At 37.4% G+C, this 24,272-nt stretch overlaps 1 protein-coding gene across 1 annotated transcript in view; it reads left to right on the top strand.

The window, feature by feature from the left end:
- Positions 1-24,272, top strand: part of grik4 (glutamate receptor, ionotropic, kainate 4) — a 321,677-nt gene that overhangs the window by 278,740 nt on the left and 18,665 nt on the right. The window contains exons 12-14 of the mRNA XM_079610819.1: positions 8,559-8,666; positions 16,370-16,573; positions 23,187-23,300. Of these exons, the coding sequence (XP_079466945.1) occupies positions 8,559-8,666; positions 16,370-16,573; positions 23,187-23,300 (426 nt within the window). The remainder of the gene's footprint in view (positions 1-8,558; positions 8,667-16,369; positions 16,574-23,186; positions 23,301-24,272) is intronic.

The raw sequence follows: 24,272 nt of genomic DNA, 5'->3' as shown, positions 1-24,272 counted from the left end.
ATTCTTGAGAGTGATTTTATGCATTTCGGAGGCTCCTTGAGGGCACGTAAACTTGTAAGAGAGAGGGTATAGCCTGTAGACCATTTTCTACTTTCTCTCTAGCTTTTTGTTGTTGTCCTAACCAGCTGCAAAGGCAACGAACGATAGGGGATTCTATTCTATTCTATTCTTATACTTATCTTAATCTATTGTCCGTGAGACTGGGAGTTTGCCCACACACTCTTCTGATTGGCTGTGATTTGTCATTGATTTTGTCACATCTTGTAGCCCTGTCATGTCTGGTGTGGACAGACAATTTGCTTGTCACTGGAATCTTGTCACGTCTGGTTGACACAATGTTAGAATTAAACAGGTTGTTTTTGCTTCTGCACCCTTAATATGTCTTGAAAAATTATGCATGTTATGATTGGCTAATCATTTTGTATGTAAAATGCTGTAGTAAGATGTTTGGTGCTTATTATTAAGTGCTGATGATACCATGACAATTGTGCGTCTGTATAGATGCAGGATTGGTTTTCAGGACATATTTTAATTTTCACTCTTTCTTTCTTTCTTTCTTTCTTTCTTTCTTTCTTCCTTACTAACTTCCTTCTTTTAACTTCATATCTTTTCTCAGCTTTAGTCTTAAAATGTAAATGTACTTTTCTGTTTTTACTACCCTATACAAATCATCCAAAACCGATATAAATCCAATTTACTGCATATAAATGATCCCAAAGGCATTACATAGTCCTTTCCCTCTCTTTTCATGGGTAAAAATCTAATGCATTAAAGAACTCTCTAAAATTCTAGTTCAATAACTCTTAAATGAACTGCATTATATTCAAGGCCATGACACCTACATGCAACGTCTTTACAGTATAAAGAGTTCTCTGAGTGACCACACAAAAACGCATTAATCCGTTGTCGCTCCGAGAAATTGTAAAGCAAAATTATTTTAACTTCTCATTGACTAACGTCAACTTGAGCCACTTGGAGAACCTGATGTACAAGTTAAAGGCTAGACATGAACGTAAATTCAAAGCTTTTTTCAAGGACTGTTTTGTAGTTATTTTTCAAAGCCTAATCTTTTTTTAATTTTTTTTACCTAATCTTAAGGTAAAATGTATTGTAATCTGAAATGCATAGTCTGTAAAAAATTTTAGGAAAATTACTGACATGGCCAATTCAGACGGGATTAAAAATGGCAAAAAGCACCGGTAATTATTACATCACCCCCCCTCTGAGAAGGGCTTACGTTTCCACAAATGGGCAACGTGATGTGAAGAGGGAGCTTTGTTTTATGGCAGAGTATCAGTGCAATGAAAAGAGCAAGGAAAATCCTGTTTTCCCCTATGTTCTTCAAGGATATATTGAGACATAAGTCTAGTCTGTTTTTGTATTTACTGGTAGAGCAGCTAAGTGCTGGGTACGTTTTTTTTTTTTTTGTATGTATTTTTATTATATATATATATTGAATATATATATATATATAATACATACAGTATATATGTATTTTTTTTTTTTTTTCAAAATATATATGTTAAAAAAATAGATGTATGTTCAAAATATGTTCCAAAAAAAATATATATATTATATATTTTTTTTTTTTGTAAATTATTTTTATTCATTACCATTACTGACACCTTATTTTATTTGTTTATACTTTTAATTAAAAAATGTATAATTTAATTGTCATTTAATACTTTTCTTTGTTTTATTTCTTTATTTGTCAAAAAATATTTAAACTAATTTTTCTAAATATTTTGTTTTATATATTGTTGTTGTTATTATTATACGTGTTTATGTATTTAATTATTATATTACACCTTTTAATTTTTTGTTATAGTTAATACTTTTTTCTTTTCTTTACTTGTCACTGCTTTTGTTGTGTATTGATGCCTTGCCAATATTGTACATATAACAATCATGCTGATAAAGTGCTTTGAAATTGATTTCTCCATTCGCCATTACCCATGCACAGCCAGTCAGGACCTTTATAGAGTTGGAGGAGGAAAGAGCTAAAGCAGAGATAGTGGATGAATGAGGAATGATAAAAAGGGGACTAGTATGCAGGATTTGGTCTCAGCATATCTTCCCTCCTCTCCTCTTTCAGTGTTAGCATCCGGACAGTGTGAGCTTCGGCTGAGCATTGTTAAGTATGTGTGGGGGGGCGTCTGTAGAAAGCTTTGATGTGAGCTGTGCTTTGGGTGGAGCTTGACGGGCTCTGATCTCCAGTGTCTCCTCATTATGGCAATGGCCCCGCAGCAAGCGGATAATGTCAAATAATGAATGTTGAAATTGGCTCAGCTATTTGGGAATAATAAGAAATGTTTTTCTTTTGGCGGTTATGTGCTGCAAATTGAAATTTTGATTGTAGTAAAAGGTCAGATTTTGAAAGGGAGTATACCCACCTGACCTTTCCAACCAGCTTTTAACTCTTTATCCGTCGGCGTATGTTTCCCGCTAATGACCGCAGGTGTGACATTCTCCTCGTTCCACATGAGAGGAGGGAATTCTGGCCTCTGAATAAACGGCAATGGCCAGCCATCGAACGAGGCGATGTGGACTTGTTTTTGAGTTGCGGGTCGCAGGGTCACCTGGTTTGTGAAGAACACTCACAGATTGGTGCGATGACACTTTTTGTAGCGTGGCAGCTTGGCAGAGCTCCACACAAAGATAGTGTCATTCAACCACTGTATACACCCACTTCACGTTCAAACACACTGCTGAGACCCTGGACTCATACACTGATAGTTTGATAGCAGGTTGACAAGTCACACACAGATACAGTAGCCTTTTTGTCCTTGTTCTCCATTCGTGAACTGACTGAATGGTTTTGGCAGCTCACAATAGGCATTCATGTTATCTTTGGAGCTGCGGTGCTTTCTATGGTTTATCCGTCGCCCCTTCTTCCTCTCCTCCATCTTTCCCACACTACTGTATTGATCTGTGTCGACTTCTTCATGCCTCCATTCACAGAATATACAGTACTAGACTCTGCCTGCCTTTTTCAGCCACCCCACTGGTTTCCATTATTGGGTAGATTTACAGCGAAGCAGAATGGGAAAAGTAAAAAAAAGAGAGAGAGAGATTAGATGAGAGACCGATAAAGCGTGAAGGAGTGTGTCGGCACAGCTGAGGTGATAATTGCATATGTAGAACCCAGGTATAGAGCTCTATGATTATTGCTGACAATCACTAACCTGACATTATCAGAAAGCTAAAACGCATGCAGGGTTGTACATCTGTACCTCTCCTTTACTTTTATCCTCTGCAACCTTCCACGGAACTTTCTTTTTAGCATTACAGTGGAAAAAACCTACAACAACACCTCTGCAGACTGACTGATGTTGAACTTGAGAAGTCTGTCCCTGAGTACATTACGTGCTTTGATCAGGCATACACGATGCTGTAAGTACCGTTTGTACAAGCAGTGGAGCTCAAATTTGACTTTGATATTGTGTACCTGTCAGCGGTAATTAATGACAAGCACTCCAAGCTCTTGATTAATCACGACTCGTTTAAATGAACAGGATATGGGTCCTGCTCACTCAGTTACTCCCATTTACCTTGGCTTGTTGCTCTCATTTTACACACTTAATTACCACAACTGCTCCCTTATAGCCTCTTAGGGGCCCAGTGTAGAAAATGAGTCACTTGCTGGGCCTTTGTTGTTATTTATACCAAAGGCATGAAGCAAACTAAAGCCCTTTAGGGGTATTAAAACGTGCAATCAATTCACCTTTAAATCAGTGGGAATCACGGTCAAACGCTCAAATGGTGCCACTGAACTTTAGGCCGTTTTCATTAGATTCTCTTGGGGAAAGCATGCTTTTTTTTTCACAGGTACTATATCTCATACTTAAGGAGTAAAGTATACTAAGGCCTGTTTACACCAAGAACGATAACCATATTGATAATGATAATACATTTTTTTATTTATATAGCACCTTTCCATTGCTCAAGGACGCTTTACAAAGTAGATACAATAAAGAAAACATAATACTAGTAGAGTAGACAAAGATAGCAGACAATAGTACAAGAAAGAGTGTAGAATATTACTGGTGGTAGATACGAACAAAGAAAATACAAACACATAAAAGAGGGCATCACATAGAAAGGGTATTGCATAGCAAAATTGATTTAATCACATAAACACAATACAGAATATTACATGATAACATTTATAAAACAAGTAGGTTTTAAAATGCGATTTGAAGTCGGAAATATTATAAATGCAACAAAGTTCAACTATATTAGCCGCTACACTAACGGATGGTGATTTTCTGTTAATTACAAGCATGTGCTGCTGCAGTTATGTCGTCTGCCGCTATAAACGCTCAAGCTCATTAAAGTCAGGTGGATTACGACTGGCTTTCAATGTTTTTTGTTATCATTCATCAGTTGGAAAAATCGCTCTGAAAGTGTGTGTGCGTGCTTGTGTATCTGCTCTAGTTTGCCACTCTGGGCATGTTTTGTTCTTCGTGTTTGTCAGAGCTGTTTGTGTTGAGTAGATGGCAACTCTCAGAGCAGTTCCTCCCTATTGGACGATATCCAGACTCTCTTCTGCCCACAGCTTTACTGCACAGTCCCTCACTGTCCCTGACTGCACTCACTGCCTACACATCCTCCTCCTCGCTTTTCTTAATGTCTCTCCTAATAAATCCTAATTGTTGTTGAAATCGCACCCTCTCTCAGTTGAAATTCTTTGGAGCTGTGGTTTCTTTTCAGCTCTGCTCCTCATCTCAGAATGTGTTTCTCATTCCACAGAGCCATCAAGGCTGTTTGGCTGCCGCTGGATTTCATTTGTGAGAGTAAGGTTGTATCTCTACCACAGAGACGAGGAAGGAACGAAATAGAAAGCAGGATCTTTTGATCATATTCTCAGAGGAAATCTTTGATTCCAGGTGTTCTTGCATTCTTACTTTCTCCTTTCTTCATCTCTTACTATGTTTACTGCAAAACTCCTAAATCTATACACAAGATTCATTTACTTCAGAAGCAAAACTGTTTATTATTATTATAATGCCAATCATTACATATTCGGGTCTTTAGAGACCCGGATCTGTATCTAACACGGATGGATCTCTACCTGTCGTGATACAATAAAACTCTCCTGATATTAGAGTAACGATTACAGAAGAATAAAATAAAGCATATTTTGTTACCTTTTGGAGCTTAGACCAGTTCAATTTGAGCTTATGTTTTATACCATCATCACTGTCCTTGTCAGAGCTCATTTCCCATTACATTCAGCATCTGGCTCATATTCGCCATTTCAAACATATTCTCAAAACTATAATTTTCAACATCTTCAAAATCAATATTTTGATCGCTGACAGCTTCTTCACCAGATCTATAAAAAAATTAATGGAATTGTTATATTGTTTATGATGAATTGATTGAGAAATACTAAGAAGGTTTATGTTTAACTTAAAAAAATGAATGAGGAGGAGAGTAGTGAATGATGGGTCACTAAAGACCAGAAGTAAGCGTTTAAGGGTTAAAAAAAAAACTTGTTTTTGAGAGAATATATCTTGAATTAAGTTTCTTTTTGTTATCCCATTGTCAAATTGCCAATGAGGCAACAAAAACTTGAATATATCAGAGAGAGAGAGATATATACAGTATATTCTCTGAAAGCACATCTTAATATCTTCCATCTGTTTTGCCTTCCAAGTAAATATATCTTGTATTCAGGATAATTCAACTGGAAAACCAGACAAAAGCAATGATTAAGAATTTCTTTCGCAATGTGCTTTGAGAAACAGGTTTACAGTTGAAAGAATGTTGAGCTATTTACAAAAGGATTATCCTCAGCATTTTGGGCAGCTTGAGCAGCTGCTCCCCTTTGCAACATAAAAGTCAAGCTAGAGCAGATGTATTTTGCCCTTGTTTTTAGGAATATTTCATGCAAGGTGACCCATGCATGCAGGATCTGGGGAAATGTTCCTGGTTCTCTGGCTGTAGCATCCATGAAGTCCTTAACAACACTAGGTTGTTTTTTGTTTCTATACATTCACTTTGAACAAAAAAAACTTTCTCCCCTGTTTGTGGCCCTTGACACCTTGGTATCTCAGAGAGCTGGTAATTTTAGATCCGGTGCAGTGCTGCAGCATCCTCCCCTGTGTCGTTTGGGTCTACAGAAACGCTGGGGATCAGGTAGCGAAGGGAAGATAAATAGAGCGGCACCTCTGCAGAACACTTTAAGCAGGAGACCCAATGAACCATGCAGCTTTGTAATTATAATAAAAAATAAAAATGATGGGTGATTTAGGACTGCCATGTGTGCTGGGTGGAGACTCAGCCTCCCATTAAAGGCAGTGTGGCCCCCATATAGGCGGTCTAGCAGAGGGGTGCCAGCCAAAACCGGAATGATAATGAGGACATTGGCTCGCTTCAGAGAATTGGGGTGTAATTGAGTTAATGAATGCATTCTGTTGCATCTCTGATTGAGCGCATGTCCCTTCACCACTTCCTTTAAAGTGTGTGTGTGTGTGTGTGTGTGTGTGTGTGTGTGTGTGTGTGTGTGTGTGTGTGTGTGTGTGTGTGTGTGTGTGTGTGTGTGTGTGTGTGTGTGTGTGTGTGTGTGTGTGTGTGTGTGTGTGTGTGTGTGTGTGTGTGTGTGTGTGTGTGTGTGTGTGTGTGTGTGTGTGTGTGTGTGTGTGTGTGTGTGTGTGTGTGTGTGTGTGTGTGTCGAAAGCTCTCTTCTGCATTCTCCTCCACCTGACATTGAGCCTTAAAAGGAATAGTTCTTGCAGGAATTAAAATGGTCATTATTTTTTCCTCCATTGTGTTTTTGTTTCCTACCTGTGTGACTGTGTGAAGTATTTTTCTTTCTTTTTTTTCACATATCCTGGTCACTCTTTTTCATTTGAAAGTAAAGACAACAACTTTAGAATGACAACAACAACAAAAAAGCCACCATCTTTGGCTTTTTTGGCTTGGTGCAAAAATGCCCCCAGAACAAGTTTGTCATATGCAAAGGTAAAGGTTACACCATGCAATGAAAAGCTTACATTAGAAGAAATAAAAAAAGGGTAAAAAGATACATTGATAAAAAAAAAAAAAATAATAATTTTAAATATGCACATTACTATTAATATCTAAAAACAAAAACAACTCAACAATTTTTTTTCAAAGTTTATGATAAAAATTGAAATGTAAATGTAAATCAAATACAGCATAAATAATAATTGTAATTACAATGTGATTGTGGCATTGCATTTAGATTGGCTCAGGATTGCATCCGATTTCTTTCTTTTTTTCTTTTTTTTCTTTTTGTCGCAGCATTGAGCATTATAACCAATCACACATGTTTCTGTTGAGCTTATGAATGCAATGGCCAATCAGAGGCATTTGAATTAATCACTTCTGAAAATGCTGGAGATTTGTTTAGTGTGCACGCTCACTCTTGCAAATTCTCATAAATAACAAATACAGATACAATGCAAGCAAGATTTTCATTTTACAATGTAGAGAGCTTCAGTGATTATAAAGGGTGCTTAGTTTTGTTTTTCAAACACAATTTCAAACTGGGAATAAATTATATACACAAAGCTAGCAAAGATTGTTACCCATCAGATCCATCACTTCAGTCTTGTGCAAGTTGTGCACTCTCGCTTGACTGAAGTCACGTATCGCTTTAATGATGGGGAACGTTCTTGCTTTCTGTATATAATTTATTCCCAGTTTGAATAACTGTTTTGTGTTTCATGCTACTAAAATAACCAATATTAAGTCTTGATTTTCTAATTCATTAATGGTTGTTAGCTTGTTTTGTCTGTGCAGCCTACAAGAATATGACGAGCCATATCCCCAAACACAAACACTTTTTTATGTACTGTATTCTATTAATTTAAAATAATAATCATTATTACAATATCAAGAACAATAATAAATTTTGCCCTTGCAAAAGTAAAATAAAAGCCTGTGTAAATCAAATATTGCCCCTTAATGATAAAATTTAATTCTGACCCTGCTTTTATTTCTTAAATATTATTCTAAGTCTTTTTTAGCCATATAAAAGCATTTTTGCAAGGAACAAGCAACATTTAACATATTAACAGGAAAAACAGGATTGACAGTACTTATTTGCACATCTGCATATTCCAACTGTTGCAGTAATGTGATATGCAAGAACCAGTGCCGTTCGACATCATTGTCAGAACTAGCATGACAAGCTTTGAAGTGCATATTTGAATATGTGCAAACGCAATAGAAATTTTAGTTATTGATGTAGGGGACAAGTTTCAGTGAATAATGAATTAAAACTTGGTCTGTGCCTCACACAAAGTGTGAATCTATGGTTTCAGAAGACATGTAATATAATGCATGGGTCATATGGACTTATTTTGTGATACTTCCATGGGGCTTTTTGGTTATTTTGGGAGCTTGGCAGTCTAAAATCTCTTTCTGAAACAACTTGACGGTGAGTCAATTATGACAGAACTCTCACTTTGGGTGAACTATCCCTTTAAGGCTAAATGTTACTCTCTTGTCTATGTTATTGGATCTTCTACTACACACAGTTGGCTTGAAGGCTTAGTATAACTCTCAGTGTGTTTTTCCTACAGATCGGTCAGTGGCATTCAGAGCAGGGACTGTCTATGGAGAGGAAGCTTCCATCACCTAACGTGACAGACACGCTATTCAACACCACTCTCACCATAACTACCATCCTGGTAAGTCCTGTTTTCCACTCTGGGTCACGTTCCTCAGTAGAGGACACACCCTGATGATTTAGCCAAGAGATTTACACACACCCTCTGGGAATGACATACAGTCTTTCTTTTGCTTCAAGAAAATTTCTGTCTATTCTCTAATCACCTCAGGGTTCAGCGCTGATCTAAATAAAGACGCTTCTCCTCTGAGATGAGTGGAAACTAACAAGTATTTGTGTGAAAGCATGTCCTGGAGCAGCAACCCCCAATTGAAGATATAATCCGCTAGGCTGTTATCTGGGGGCAATTTTCTCATCTTCTCGTACACTGTATAGTGATGAGAAAAAGAGGCTCTCTGCAGCCTTAGGCTGGATGTCGCATATTTGGCTGGGTCATCCTTCACTAGAAAAGAGAGAAAAATAAAGCGACTGAGAATGAGATGGGCCATGCAAGGTGAATAAAGCGCTCCAAAAACCAACAAATAGGTGGTGTAAAGTGGCCTTGTTTAGGATAGATGGAGAAATAAGTCACAATTTATAGCTGATGAATGATACGAGAAGAACTGCTGATAAGACGAGCATAATCATGGTGTCCACCAGCAAAACTTCGCTAGTGGGATTGGTCACAGTCTCCAGATTAAGTAGCAAACAACAACAATCCAGCGATATCAATCGACTCCCAATGGACGAAATCAAGTCCCGCCCTGCATTTCGTCTTGTTCGAGAAGCCGTTCCACTTGGATATACATCTCAATAGGGAAGAAAAGATGATCACAATGTTCGTTTCATGCCGACTTGAAGTACTCAGAATATTCCTTAGCTACAGTTTGTTTGAAAGTCTGGTGGGAACATCAGCACACCAGCATCCTACGTAACAAATGCTGGTGTTTTCAGCAGGTTTTTGAAAACAAACTGCCGTGCAGTAAGTGAAATAGAGATGATTATGTCGGGGGAGGGTGTGCGTGCGTGTGTCTCACTAAAGGAACGAGTGGAATACAGGTGGAACGATTAGTTTCTCTCAGATCTTTTATTGTTAATGTGCTTGATGTAGCTGCTAGGAGAACTGGGGAGAAGTTTGCACCATGTGTTTATTCCTCTTTAAAGATATACAAAGACTTTGGCCGCATTAAAGAGCCACCGAAGAGCAATTTCAGCTCTATCACGGCCCATTCATCACCGGCTGATTGCAAAGTCTGTTTTATCTCAGTAAACGCAGCACAGTTGAAAACATGCTGCAGAACTCAGCACCTGTGGACCATTCCACCAGCGTTTTCATTACTGCTCTGAGCTTTCTGTCATTGCTGGAGTTACAGCACACACACAAACAAACAGATTGAATTTTACCCTTGTGATATGGGCTAGATCTAACATTTTTGTAAGGATAGACAGTATATTAGAGCTGGTTCGCTTGCAGTGGTAAAGCTGTCTAAACTGAACAAACAGTTCTGTGGCTTTTTGTAGTTGCTCTTGATGTTTCTGGCATTATATCATGTGCAGAGGGAGCCAGAGCTTCAGTGCTTTGATTGAGAACAGAAAATGTTTTTGTTTGTAACATTTTTACATTGCTTTCATAACTCACAGACTAACACAAATCTGTATCTTGATTGAGTAATTATTCTTCCATTGATAGACTGGTCAATAGCCATTGGTACAGTAGACTTGGTAAAGACATAATATTAAATTGAATATGATATAAAATGAACTCACTTTACCTCGTATATACTAGAGAACTCCTCAGAATAATATTACTCATTTAATACCTATTAATAATGCTAAATAATTTCTGACCTTTATATAGCAATAATTATTTTAGCTGTGAGGAATAATGTGTGTTTAAATGGGTCATGAATAATTTTATAATGTTGAAGTCTACTTTTAATGTTAGTAGGATTATTACATTAAAACACAGATGGAGAATTAGTTGAGTCTTGGGGTCAGAAGCACATGTGGGGACATGTTGTTTGGGAGGGTTTCAAGAAAAATCATCCTCGCTCATCCAAAGGCAAACTCCAGCATATTCAGTTTTCAGACACAACTGGAACTTGTTCAGATGAAACTAAAAAAAGAGCTTTTGGCAGCAAACACGCTACCATGATTCCCTGATTTTTGTCAGGGTTTAGTGCACATAAGGATAAAAGTACCCCATGTGTACAATTGAATATACCGTTGGATCTTTAATGTTGTGGATATATTCTTTTGCTGGAGGTCCTGGACATCTTGTTCAGATACATGGCATCATGGATTCTATCAAATATCAACGGATAAAAAATCGAAACCTGACGGCTTCTGCTAGAAATCTTATAATGGGCCGTGGTTGGATCTTCCATCAGGACAACAATCTTCCATCCAAAACAAACATCAAAATCAACACAAACATGTGTTACGGAGCACAAAATGACGTTTCTGCCATGACCGTCCCAATTCCCTGACCTGATGAGTGGAGTGAACTGAAGAGAAGAAGCACCAACATGGATCTGGGAATCTGAAGGATCTGGAGAGATTCTGTATGGAGGAATGGTCTCTGATCTCTTGTCAGGTGTTCTCCAAACTCATCAGGCATTATCGTAGAAAACTATAGTAGGAAAAAACTAGAATACTATAGTAGAAAGCTGTTATTTTGGCAAAATGGAGATTGTAAGATAGAGGTTGAGATTGAGATTGAGCAGCAGCAGCAGCAATAAAAGCAGCATAGCAGATCTATTCCGCCAAGACCAAACATACAACATTGTGTGCCCATTACCATGCCAATCACTCCGAGAGTTGTCATGACAGAAATATATATAGGCTATAGTATATATATATATATAAGTATCATTATTATTTTAAAATAATTATAAATGTATTTTATTATTATTTAAAATAAGAATAATAATTTTTCTCACAAAGTGCACTACTTTTCTCTAGCAGAGAGAACTCCACTAAGCACATGCTGAGCGCTAGCTTGTTTGGGATTGAATACATTTAGTGTGTTACAATTGGCCACAGTTTCCCCTATAGTTGTAATTGGTTCAAAAACTTTGGTGTGTTGCCAACCAGTGGGTACTGGGGCCAGAGGTGAATTCACAGTTGCACCACTTTGGCGTGTGGTAATTCAGCTGCTTTTTTTCCACATAACTGCTGCCGCGCATCTCAACCATTTACTATATTAGCTGGTATATAGGGTTTACTCTGTGTACCTGACACAGTTAATGCCTGATTTGCATAATTCCCTTAGTGATTCAAATATTAAAACAACACGGACGTGGTGTGCAAATACAGGAGGCTGTTATTCTTTTATTTGTGTTTAATATTTTTTCAACCTTTGTTTGCTGTCATTTGATGTGGATTTGATATGCTTTCCCTCCAGAAACCCTTTTTCTTTTTCAGATAAAGTTGTTGCTAGGACCTTTTTTTCTTTTCTAAGCTCTAATACATATTCTTTTGCCTCTGAAACTGGGTTCACTTTCCGTTCACTCTATAAAATCGTCTTTCTGTGATGCTATCTGCAGTGTTTTTCAAAAGCCACATTATGTTTGAATTGAATCCTCGAGAAAAGTCATGTGAGCCTTTACTGACCTCAATTGTCTCTAAGAGCCCATCTTAGAAAAAAGGAAGAGCAAAGTATTATTAATCTATATGGGTGCAATATCAGTATGATATGGAGTGCATACTGTATCATCTCTGCACCTTCTTAAAGAAAAGACAATCCTCACATTCAGCAGCTGAATTTATGCTCACTTTAATCAATGATGGCGATAAAGTGCTCTTTTAGAAAACATGGAGAAATAAGATTGCAGAAACAGTTTCAAGATGAAACCTCAGGCACGCCATCTTCTGCGGACAGACCACTTTTATTGTGTTCAAGAAGAAGCAAATAGCCTTTATTCGTACAGCAATTGGAAATGTTCATAAATATAAAATGTGAGGCGCTAGTATCCTCATGTAATGTGCCGCCTCTGTGAACAATTTCTGTTTCTGTGACCGCTATCAGGCAGAGCTGGTTCTGTCTGGACTATCTTCAGTCTCATTCACCCCCTGTAAGCCATACAAAAAAAAAATCAAGAGAGACGTAAGAGGGAGTAGTGGACCAGTCAGTTATCAAACTCACTTTTTGGGATTTTCTGATAAATGCTAACACACAATTCCAATTTTTCTTCACTTTCTGAACAAAAAGCTTTGAGATTTGATTTGAAGTAAGATTGACTTTAATGTGTTTGCTTTCCAAACGCACCAAACCAGACTGCCGCCATGCTATATTTGTAAAATGGATTTCATCAGCTGACAGCCTTCCAAGCAAACAAATAGAATCAAATCTGCCGCAGATCCCAGACTGGTGAGGAATGTTGCATTTGGCAGGCTTGACACTCAAAGTGCCCTTAATCTCACTGTCTGCGCTATTAAACGGAAAGTTTCTTTCTCTGATGTGACCCGCAGATTTTATGGAATCATTCAAGCTCGGAAGAGAGGATTGCTTGGCCTGATAACAGCACTCACTCAGTTGATTGATGCCCGAGCTCCATTTCTGAGATTGATGGCGATACGCCAGGACCGGTCCTGTGTGTTCACATTAACCTCGCTCCTCTTCCTCAATCGCTTCCTCCCTCTTTCCACAAGTTTTGTTAATAATGAATTATCAAATGTAAATATGTATTCGCTCCGTTTTCTGTCACTCAATCATCTATCCGACTAGAGGCTACAGTAGCTGAAAAGGAATTGTTTAAATCACAATTTTATTGCTCATTTGTAGTTTCTACATTATGTGATATGTGATCTAATGATTTTTATTAACAAAGCTCTGGAGGAGCATGTTCATATAATTAACCTAATTAACACTGGAGGAACACATTAATTTAATCAACTCAATTAGCATCAGGAGGTATATATACAGCTGAGCAGACTTCCTTCTGTTCTATGACAGTTTTCCAGCATCCCTCCACCACTTCATCTCCTCACTTCTAACTATTCCTATCCCAACCTGGGATGGGGGGAGTACTCTGGGTTCGGGCCAAATTCCGAGCTCGGGTCCCAATCCTCGACAAGCACGCCAAATACGCATAACATTTACTCTATTTAATTATATGTACTGTATGTGTGAACTCATGAAAAAGACAGAGATGTTACCTTGATAACTAAAGGTTTACTGAAAACAAAGAACGCAGAGATGTTTTATTTGCCCATTTTAACTTTGGTAATGTTAAGTTATATGGAAATGAAAAGGCTTTGTGATGTTAACTGAAAACAATCTGGTTCAATTTGACCATTTTGTAGCTTCTGTAATATTACATGATATGTAATTTAAAAAATCTTAGTTACTTAATGAAGTTAACTGAAAACAAATTAAAGTGAAAATGTTTTATCTGACCCTTTTAAGCTTTGGTATTGTAAGCGGGCATATATGTAATTTGAAATGTTAAGCTATATATATATAAAAGACTGTTGCTTGCTATCCAAAGACTAGCTGAAACTGTTTATTTTGACCATGTTTAACTATAACTGAAAACATAAAGAATGGTAAATGTTTAACTTACCATTATAACTTCAGTATAATATCGTGATTTATGCCAGAGCTCCTTTTCTCATATAGATGGTGATGCCCGGTCCTGTGTGTGCACAGTTAACTTCCTTTTCCTCCATCTCTTCATAGATTCTGCTAATAATGGATTATGAAGCATAAATGTGTAATCACTCCTTTTTCTTTGTCTCAACCATCAATCAGACCAGAGGCTAGTTATGGGCGACACGTAATGACCCGAAACCATTGACTTCTCTTGCCCAGTGCGTAGACCTATTAATTGAATCCAGAAGGTTTGTTTATTAGCTTGCTTCCGTTCTTTGAAACCGTCTGTCTAATATGCAACTGGCCCATGAAATGTTGCTCTTTAATAAGCCTAGTTTGAGAGAAAGTGTCCGGCTGCAATACTTGAGTGCCTCCAGCAGGCTGTAAGCGATGGAAATTTGCATTTATATTGTGCCTTTCTGCATAACCACCGCAGTGGTGTCAGTGCGGGCCATGACGGTAACATGCGTGGATGATTCAACCAGTTAATGAACAAAATGGAAGGATTTGCATTTATAGAGTGTCAGACTCTGGGCCAAAGCGGTTGCTCTTTGTGCCATGGCTTCGTCAGGTCCAAGGTGCGAACATCCATCAGCAAATACAGCGTGTGGCTTTTATGGACATACAAATGAGGTGAAAGGACGCTTATCGTGTTATTTGGATGCATATGAGCGGCTCGCATTAATAGGGTTCAGGTTTATTTGAAGTGTCGGAACATGGCTATTGACGTTCCCCCTCGTCTGACAGGCCGCAAGACCCAGCTGTTGCTGTACTCTGGCCAGCTGGAGCGTGGCCACTGGGCACATCAAAAATCAGGCATGCAGGACCAGACAAGCAGGTAAAAAAAAGAGAGAAGAAAGTGTTGCCATGGCGATGCGAAAGACTGAAAAGTATCGTCAGCTCTTCAGATTGCCACTCAAAGCATCGGAGTGGAGCGAGTCAGATTTACTGGTGAAAATGAAACACTCTCTCCAGTCGACCAGTCTGCGCTAAACAAATCTTAAGTACAACAGACCCACTTTAGTGTCTGTCTTGCCGCAACAGGTTTTTTTTTGCAGTTATAACAAAAAGTGATTTTGAAAAGCTTTTTTTATGGCTGGTTTCATTCTGTAGCGAGTGACTGTTTATGTCTGAGGTGACACTGTTCTGATAAATTTATGCAAAGTGTTGAAAATGGCAGTAACATACTCGACCAACATGCCCACTAGCAAAACATCTGTATCTCAGTGGATAGTAGTGAGCACAGTGAATGTTTATTGAATTATGGGGGGATGTTTACGAAGCCTTTATTTTGACCACAGATTGCCTCTTAAATCTGTTCAATCTTTGGGCAGCATGAGAAAACAAACCGATAAATTTGGAACTTGGTCTTTTGGAGGGCTCACATTAGTCACAGAGCCCCATGTGTCCAAACTATGTTTCCTTCCAATTTTGGGATATCGCATTAAAAGATGCTGGATGAAAACGGCAAGATGCATATAAAATCTTAAAACGTGCATAAAAATAGTTTTCGCTCAAGTGAGGAGCATATCTTTTTTTATCCAATAAGAATATGCACATAAACTAGTTTTCCAGATAAATTCCTCCTGTTGCAACAAAAAACCCAAAATCAAATCAAAAAATCATATGATTGGATAACTGGACTATCCAGCGGACCAATCTCATTGCACTCCTTCTCAAATGTAGTTTTAGTTATTCTGAAAGGCCTGAGCCAAAGTCAGTCCTCAAATTGATTTGGTTATCTTCCAATCTCAAACGATAGCCTTCCCAAACATCAGGCATCCACCTCCGAATGCAAAGATAACATGACAGCGTTTGTTATTGCAGTTCGTCTGCATTCTCTGAGGCGCTATACATTTTTTGTGTAGGAAAAAGGTTGCAGCAACTTCCATTTTTATTATTAACACTTTTAACTATTGTTATTAAGTAAAAGTTTCCCAAGACGTGATGATGTTTTTCTCTTGAACACATGGGATGGAAATGGTTCTTTATTCGTAAATGTTTTATGTAGTGTTCCAGTTTTTCTCAATTAAGTTAATTTCACAACTTTGGATGGAAACATCGCTCGGGTGACTTGCCAACTCAAACTATCTTTTATCACACAAAATTGTGTGTCGATTGATACAAAAGTGCTCTGAGAGCGTGTTTAGATGCAAGTGCCGACGGTGACGCCAATGATGTCTTCACAGGAGAATCCGTATGTAATGCTGAGAGCCAATCACCAGGAACTAGAAGGGAACGAGCGCTACGAGGGCTTCTGCGTGGACATGCTGAAGGAGTTGGCAGATATCCTGAAGTTCAAGTATCGTATCCGGCTAGTTGGGGATGGCGTTTACGGGGTGCCGGGCGCCAATGGCACCTGGACGGGCATGGTAGGAGAGCTCATCAGCAGGGTGAGTGACATCACAAGGAAATATGTTATACTGAGGCCCGGGGTTAAATTGGATTCCAGTGTCATGCATTATCCCCCTCCTTTGCTGTCTAATCAAAATCATAGTGTGTTATTGTTAAATATTGTTGTAGCTAAACAAAAAAGCTTTTCTTACTTGTGCACCATTCTATGTTTCGTAGTATAAATAGTTTGAGTACTGAAAATGAAAAAAAAATGGGGAAAAAAGTCAATTTTACAAACAAAATTGTGATGCACTTAATTAAGTCAAGTCAAGTGCATATAACCGAAAAAAACAAAGTGTGGAATGTTGGACTCTTCATGCACTCAACTGTCGCAGTTTTAAATACATAGCAGAAAGGAAGGGGCAATCAGACTCCAAAGTATACATAGCAGAAAGGAAGGGGCAATCAGACTCCAAAGTTGAATGACAAAATCACCTTACACCTTACATTCATACATTACATGGTTGAGTGCATAAGTACATGGTGTATAAGTGCATAATGCATAGTGCGTCTTTTAGGGCATAACTAAAGGGAAATGTTTAATTTTACAATTTTTAACTGGTCATATGATTTGTGATGTTAACATGCACAAATTAACATTTCATTATTCTAAACTGCATGATCAAATATTTTGTAATACATCATTTTAAAAGGATAAGCCTAAACTGGTAACCAAAGGATGAAAACACCAAGAATAGGGAAATTTGACAATTTTGGGGTATTTTGAAAAGCTAAATTAGGCTAAACTATTAGCTTTTAAATTTGGACTGCAGTACCATTTCAACAGCTAGCTGTAAAAATGACAAACAGTACTGCGCCTTTAACATATTTTCATGATTAAGAATATTCAATTCAATTCAACTTTATTTCCAGACTCAAGATCCATTAGAGAAAAAACAAACATCAACCTACACAAAATTGCATACAATACAAAACATTTAAAATTGACAATTATGCCAATACTTTCTCATATGACTGGTATCGCACCCCACTTTGCTTAGGTTTTGACAACAGGTTTTTACTCTTGACATACAAAATAGATCACTTGCACTGCTCCTACTCGGGTTTTTTAATATAATCCTCATACAATCAATGTAGGCAACCTAAGCAGCTTACATATGCTTACTTTTTTCAAATTAACCCACAAAGGATCTGTATAAAAAGAAGTACAGTATGCTCTAAAAAGGTTTATCTTAAGATGATCCGAACACATGTAAAATTTCTCACCAACATATTAGCTTGGGTATATAACATTCGGCGCTGCCTATACATATCATCATCATCATACTGTACATCTCATCATTAATGATATGTCCCAAATATTTCGTTGTATGCATACATTTAGTATTTGCCCTGACATAAAAATCAGGAAAATGAAGGTCCTTATCCCCTTTTGTTCTACATATCATGGCTTCAACATTCTTCTTTGCATTATATTGCACATCCCCATTTAACCCCATAATCAGAGTATGCATTTAGCAGCTGTTGAAAGCCAGCACTAAATACAGTTTAAGGTGATTTACTGTTATTTATAATCTGGCAATGAATACACAAATATGCTTCATCCAGTTGAATGGCTTTGCTGAGAAACAGGGATAAATCAGTGTTGCCACTTTGTTTGTCCTAGTGGCTTGTCATATTTTACCTGTGGAACCAGAATCACCACCAGATTTTAAAAGGTTCCCCTACTCCAAAATCCCAGTTTAACCCCTGGATATACTGTCGCCTGAATCAGGCATTTCCATTAAATTACATTCAAAGTTTTGCTGTTTAGAATACATAGAACGAAACAATCTGCTTCCTCTTGTTTTATCCTGGAATTATTCATTCTCAAATGCTCATTTCAATAATTCATTAAAGAAAGGAAGCCTTAAAGCCAGACTAAAAATTGTTTTACTTGCATCCAAACAGGTGATGCAGATTAACCAACAATAATCGTGTTTATGCCTCCAACAGTTACAGTTCCCTTGTCCTAATGAATTTCAATTAGCCCATCTGATCCCATAACAGACACACAGAGATGTGTTTAAAAAGACTCGTGAAGTGGGAAAGTTTAAGTCCTATTCTGACAGCCACTAACATCCCGTTGATGAGATGGAAATCTTGCATGCTGCAAATTCTGTTAAGCTATGAACGCTTGCCCTTTTCGGCGGAAATGTTATTTATTTAAAAACACTTGCAGCTTTACGGCGTGCTGCTGATTTATTTGTCCGTTTTTTGGCAGGCACCGCAGGGAGCAGAGTAAATTTTCGGAAATGAACAAAAAGGCCACGGTGATATTCATATATTTCCAGGGGATAGGGTCATAAACCAAAGCACTTGTCTGCAGCCTATGTTCTCGCTACAAAAACGAGAACGCTTTGAGAAGTTATCTGTCTTAATTCCACAAGCTAATGGAGGGCAAAGCCATTAGGGAAATAAAGAAAGAAGTGCCTAATCTTATTATTGTCTCAATTTGTTCTCTCAAAGTATGCTCTATACAGCTGACCTTGAGAGTGGCCAATGAGTCTAATTGTATGCTATAGTGTCTGTAGTAGAGGGTGATGGGGGGCAACCGAAGGAGATGAAGCGCTCCCCCGTTCTGACAGCACGCTCTTTACCTCTTTGGTTCTCATGAGGGACTTTTTGTAATGCTTTATCCTGTTTTTTATTACATAAAAACATTTTTGTAAATTTCAGTAAGTTTTGAGTAAGTATTTTTACTTGTTTACTGTACTAAAGTTTTTTTTTTTAAAGTATCTGTACTTATTTTGGGAAACTTTTACTTTGTCTTCACTCCAAAGCAAGATATCGTACATTTTACTCCACTAGATTCCATAAAAACATATTGTTTCTTGTTTCTCCACCCCCTCTGAGACACGAGTGATGTCTGATTCGTGAACCGGAACCTGATTAATTGGTTCACAAAACACACTGAACGATTCATTCGTGAATCGGACTGATCCGTCAGAACTTGTATGTGCGCATTACACTAATGCAGAATTTTAGTATTGATTATTGTAAATGAAAATCCTATTTAGGTCACGACTGTCAGTTATTTGTGAAGTAAATCTGCAGTAAAGGGGGAGCTGTTTAAGCCCATTGAAATGTATGTGACCGTCTGTATGGCGATTTTAGGTAAAATAATCTGAATTAATATCCATCAATCTCCCACGCTGCTGTAGAAGTTTCAAATGAGATAAAACTATATGTTTACATAGTGTTCATCTAAAAATGTTAACACATTCTTGCCCCAATCTGAAGTCTGTACATTGTATTGTATTTGTAGCCACATATTTAGCTACACAATTTATTTTAATTTTTAAAATACTATATTGTATATTATTTCACTAGTTTGCACACTTGAATTATTAGTAACTTAAACTGATGTTTTAGTATATTTAAGTTTATGGTTTTGATATAATACCATGTTTTAGTAATAATACATATAAAGTTATTTTATTTGCAAATCAATTCATATTAAATGTCTCCACTTATCTTATTAGTGCTGAGTAATGACTAGTCTGACTAGTGCTGGCTGTAATATATAATAAATGGTTCATCGATATATTTACAATACTTAAGAACATTACAAATCAAGTACTTTTGAACTCAAGTAAAATTGAAAAGGACTGGAGTACTTCTACTTTAACTGGAGGAATATTTTATTAGGGTATCTGTACTTTTACTCAAGTACTTGATTTGTGTACACTGTTAGATTTGCATACGAATATGCAATTATCAAAGTCTGAATGTAACATAAACGTTGAATGTAGTACAAGTATCATGCATTTAATTTGTAATAATAAATGTTGTTTCCCCTTATGAAATTAAATTAACTGTATACATGACTTTCACATCTAAAATAATTCATGATCATTTCAAATAATTCATTTTTTAAAAGGTATACAAAACAAGTGCTATATAAGAACCTGGATTTAAAAAAAAAAAAGTTCATTCATTAAGTAGAATAATCAAACTCCAGTGTATTTTTGTTTTATATTTTAATTCAGTGTACAATATAAATACTCGCCTAACACATGCCTATATAAATACAGTAATTTCACGGTGTAAGCAAAAATACAGTGATTCTTTAGTTTTATTTTAAAATGTTAACGTACGTGAAAAAGTATATTTGACATCTACAGTTATGTTGGATTTAATGTAGGATAATTATTACCATATTCCCGTTTACAACTGAGCATCATTATTCAAAGAGTCCTATGTAAATATGATATATTTAAATCTAAAAATGATATGTAGTAACATATATTTGGTATGCTAATTTAGCCAGCTTATCGGTTTACATGCTAACTTTAAGTAAAAAAATAAAATTGACTTGTGATATACATAGTGTGATGTGATAAAAATGTAAAATTTTGTTTGCTTGATGTGTTTTTATGGTTATTTATTTCTAAACAGCACAACTAATTGAATAACTCTGCTAATATATATTCCCACTAATCATTTTGGTGGTCCTTCCAGTTGTGCAATGAGGGATGAGAGTTTTGCAGCTCACTTTCTGCCTGAAATATGGACTCTTAAACCCAAAGGGGCCATGGTGGTCTTGCTTTATAATGTTCTGGAAACTCTTGTAAAGCTAAAAGCAGTGCAGTAGTACACAAAGGTGGCAAAGGAGCCGAGCTGTCAGGCTTTTCTAGCGCGTCAGATGAAGAATACGCCTCAGAGGGAATTTGAAATGCCACACTGGGAACTTAAGTCAATGTTTTATTCAGTAGTGATAGAGTTGACATTGCCTTCTTCTCTCATTTTTTGGGGGCATCGCTTTTTGATTGAGTCAAAGCTGAAGGGGAGGATGGAGCGCAGGAAGAATATCATACTGCATTATTTATTATTTAGAGTCTCTGTCTCATAATTTTCCTCTCTGTGCAGTCCAGTCATCAATATTAATACGTAACGAGATGTCAGATATTTGAGCGCCAGTTATTGTCCTTGTTTCTGTTACGAACGACATCTGTTTGAGGGATCTCTGTTCAGCGGGGACCGCGTAATTTCCTTGTTTGTGTGTCAGCGTGATGTTTTGTTGTGTGAAGTGAAGTGTGCATGAGTTCGTGAAGAGCTGTGGGCCACAGCTGAACTATGGAGAGCACTTGAAGATTAGTGCATCTGCAAGCTGTTATTGTAGAGAGAATCTTCAGGGAAACGTGCGAGAGTTTGTCTTCCCACGCCGTAGTCGCTTTTGCTACAGTGAATGTGAAGTACATGACGAGATAACTGGCTTTATAATCAGGTGAGAGGAAGTAGACCGTTGCAGTGTTTTTGTAGTGAATTAAAGCTAAAACCATAAAATACTTGTTACTTGAAATAAATTGTTCAATGGTACTAAAGTAACTCTGGACTGTTGTCAGTTATTTTTTCCTCTTCTAATCCGCTCTCTTATTAGCTGTGTGCTGAGAGATCTGCGCAAGCAACAGATCCGATCGCCATCACGCTAATGGCTGATAAATCTCACGCTTCTTGGATCTCGAATCACGTGTCTAACATTCCTAATTCGGCTTTTGGGGTTAACAAGCCTCTCCTGCCTCTTTCAAGGTTTCAGGCTTGAGGCTGAAACATCACATTATAACCTGGTATCTGTTCTCCGGAGATTCTCTCTCATTTAAAGCGGCGCTCCAATATCCCATCATTCCTCCTTCTGGAGAGGACAAAGAGCAGTGGAGGGTAAGAGTGTGTCCCGCAGGACCGAAGAATTCCTTGCAGATGCACTTTTCAGTGTTGTTTGATTAGTGGGATCCGGCCACGGCATCATGCCCGGCAGCACTGGATGCTGTGTCAAGTGATTTGTCATGACAGTCTACCCGGTTTCTGTGTTCATGTTCCATCACACACACACAACTCGGCTTTGCCCTTCAGTATTCCCCAAAATACAGGTATTTTGACTGCAAGCAGTTGTCACCAGCTGTATAAAGACAGGTCATGGCAGCTTAAGGTGGTTAAGCTGGTTTGTTGCTGGTTTAAGATGGGCTATAGGGTTGTCATTCAGGTCCTCATACTGGAGATATTATTATGCTTTGATATTTTAATAAATGATTTAGTGTTCAACAGGGGGGGGGGGGCTTTTTATTTTATTTATTTAGAAATAACATTTTAACCTAAAGTTCTAATAAATATATTAGAATTATAACATTTCAAATCATTATAATAATTCTATTTAACAATTATATGTTTTAATCAGTGTTATTTTAGTTCAATTTATAAACTATTATAGTATTTATCAATATTTTGAATTAGCCTTTATTTTAATATTTTCAGTTTGGGTTTTTTTTTGGTAACTTTTTATTTTGTTTTTATATTTTTATTTCATTTCAGTTTTAGTCATTTTAGCACTTCACCTAAAAATGATTATTTCAGTTAAAATGAAAATGTTGCCTTATTTTCTATATATTTTTTCAGCTTTGTTTCAATTCACTTTTTTTTTTTTTTTTTTTTTTAGTTAACAATAAAACTGTTGATAATTAAGTTTAAAATGATCTTGGCTTAAGTATCTGAGGGGCCAGATGCCCCCTTACTTGACCCAGCAAGAAACCATGAATGTAATCTGAATTTTATTATTATTACATTTTTTGTCCTAAAAACGCACTAACGTCTGCAATTATTTTGCATGTGTTTCAGAAGGCTGACTTGGCTGTGGCCGCCCTGACCATCACGGCTGAGAGGGAGAAGGTCATTGATTTCTCCAAACCCTTCATGACTCTGGGAATCAGCATCATGTACCGAGTACACATAGTAAGTTCCTCCTCCATCCACTGCATCCCCGACCTCTCAGTATCAAAGATCAACAATCGGCATCCTCTAATGGCCTGCGAGGGAGCGCGTGGGAAATAAATAGAGAAATACTTTGGGGCAGAGAGCTCTGAGCGTTACCCTTGCTGTAGCAGATGGTGTGCTGTGCTGTGAAAAGCTGATAAATGTAGTGCTTTCCTTCCCAATTTCAGATTCTCCTTATTGTGACTTGTATCTAATTCACACCAATAACACCCTGAGCTCTTGCACACAGCAACACTGAAAATCCAATAGCTCTTTTATTTTTAAAGGCCTGTGCGCCATTAATCAAAGCCCCTCCCCAAACCCAAGGTGACATGCTGATCTCTCTGTTGGCTAAGTGCCGGATGAAGCCGCTGTGTGCAGCGTGTGCAAACATTAATGTGGTTTCCCAATAGGGCATTTACACACACACACACACACACACACACCCCATCACACCCCTCCCCCCGGCTCTGCTCGTGCTGCTAATAGTTGCTCCTGTGTGCGTCTTCATTGGTTGAGAACAGTTTTGGAAATCAATAACACCAGGTGTTCTGTTAACTTAGAAAGAGCACCTCTGTAGCATTATTGTATTCTTTGCCAATTTATAAAACTCAGATAAAGTTAATCTGTGAAAATATGACTGATTTAATTACACTTTGAAATGTGATCTTTAGCAAATCTCAAAATAAATAATAATTTTGCTCTTACATTATTTTTTTTCATGCAAAGGTCACTTATCAGGGACTCCGTAACAAGCACTTTTTTAGCACTTAATTATATTTCCAGATGTAACAAGGTTGTTTTTAGACACCAGATGATCTGCAGTTCAAACCTGACTACCAAGCTTCAGAGGACAAACCATATGATTCCGATGATATTTCCAGGAACTATTTTAATTCTACTGCAAGTAGGCAGTAAATTCTAGATTGGAAGGTTGTTCAAGAACCAACA

The sequence above is a fragment of the Phoxinus phoxinus genome, assembly GCF_949152265.1.
Source record: "Phoxinus phoxinus genome assembly, chromosome: 4".
Classification (NCBI taxonomy): Eukaryota; Metazoa; Chordata; class Actinopteri; order Cypriniformes; family Leuciscidae; genus Phoxinus; species Phoxinus phoxinus.
This window is presented reverse-complemented; position numbering and strand designations above follow the sequence as displayed.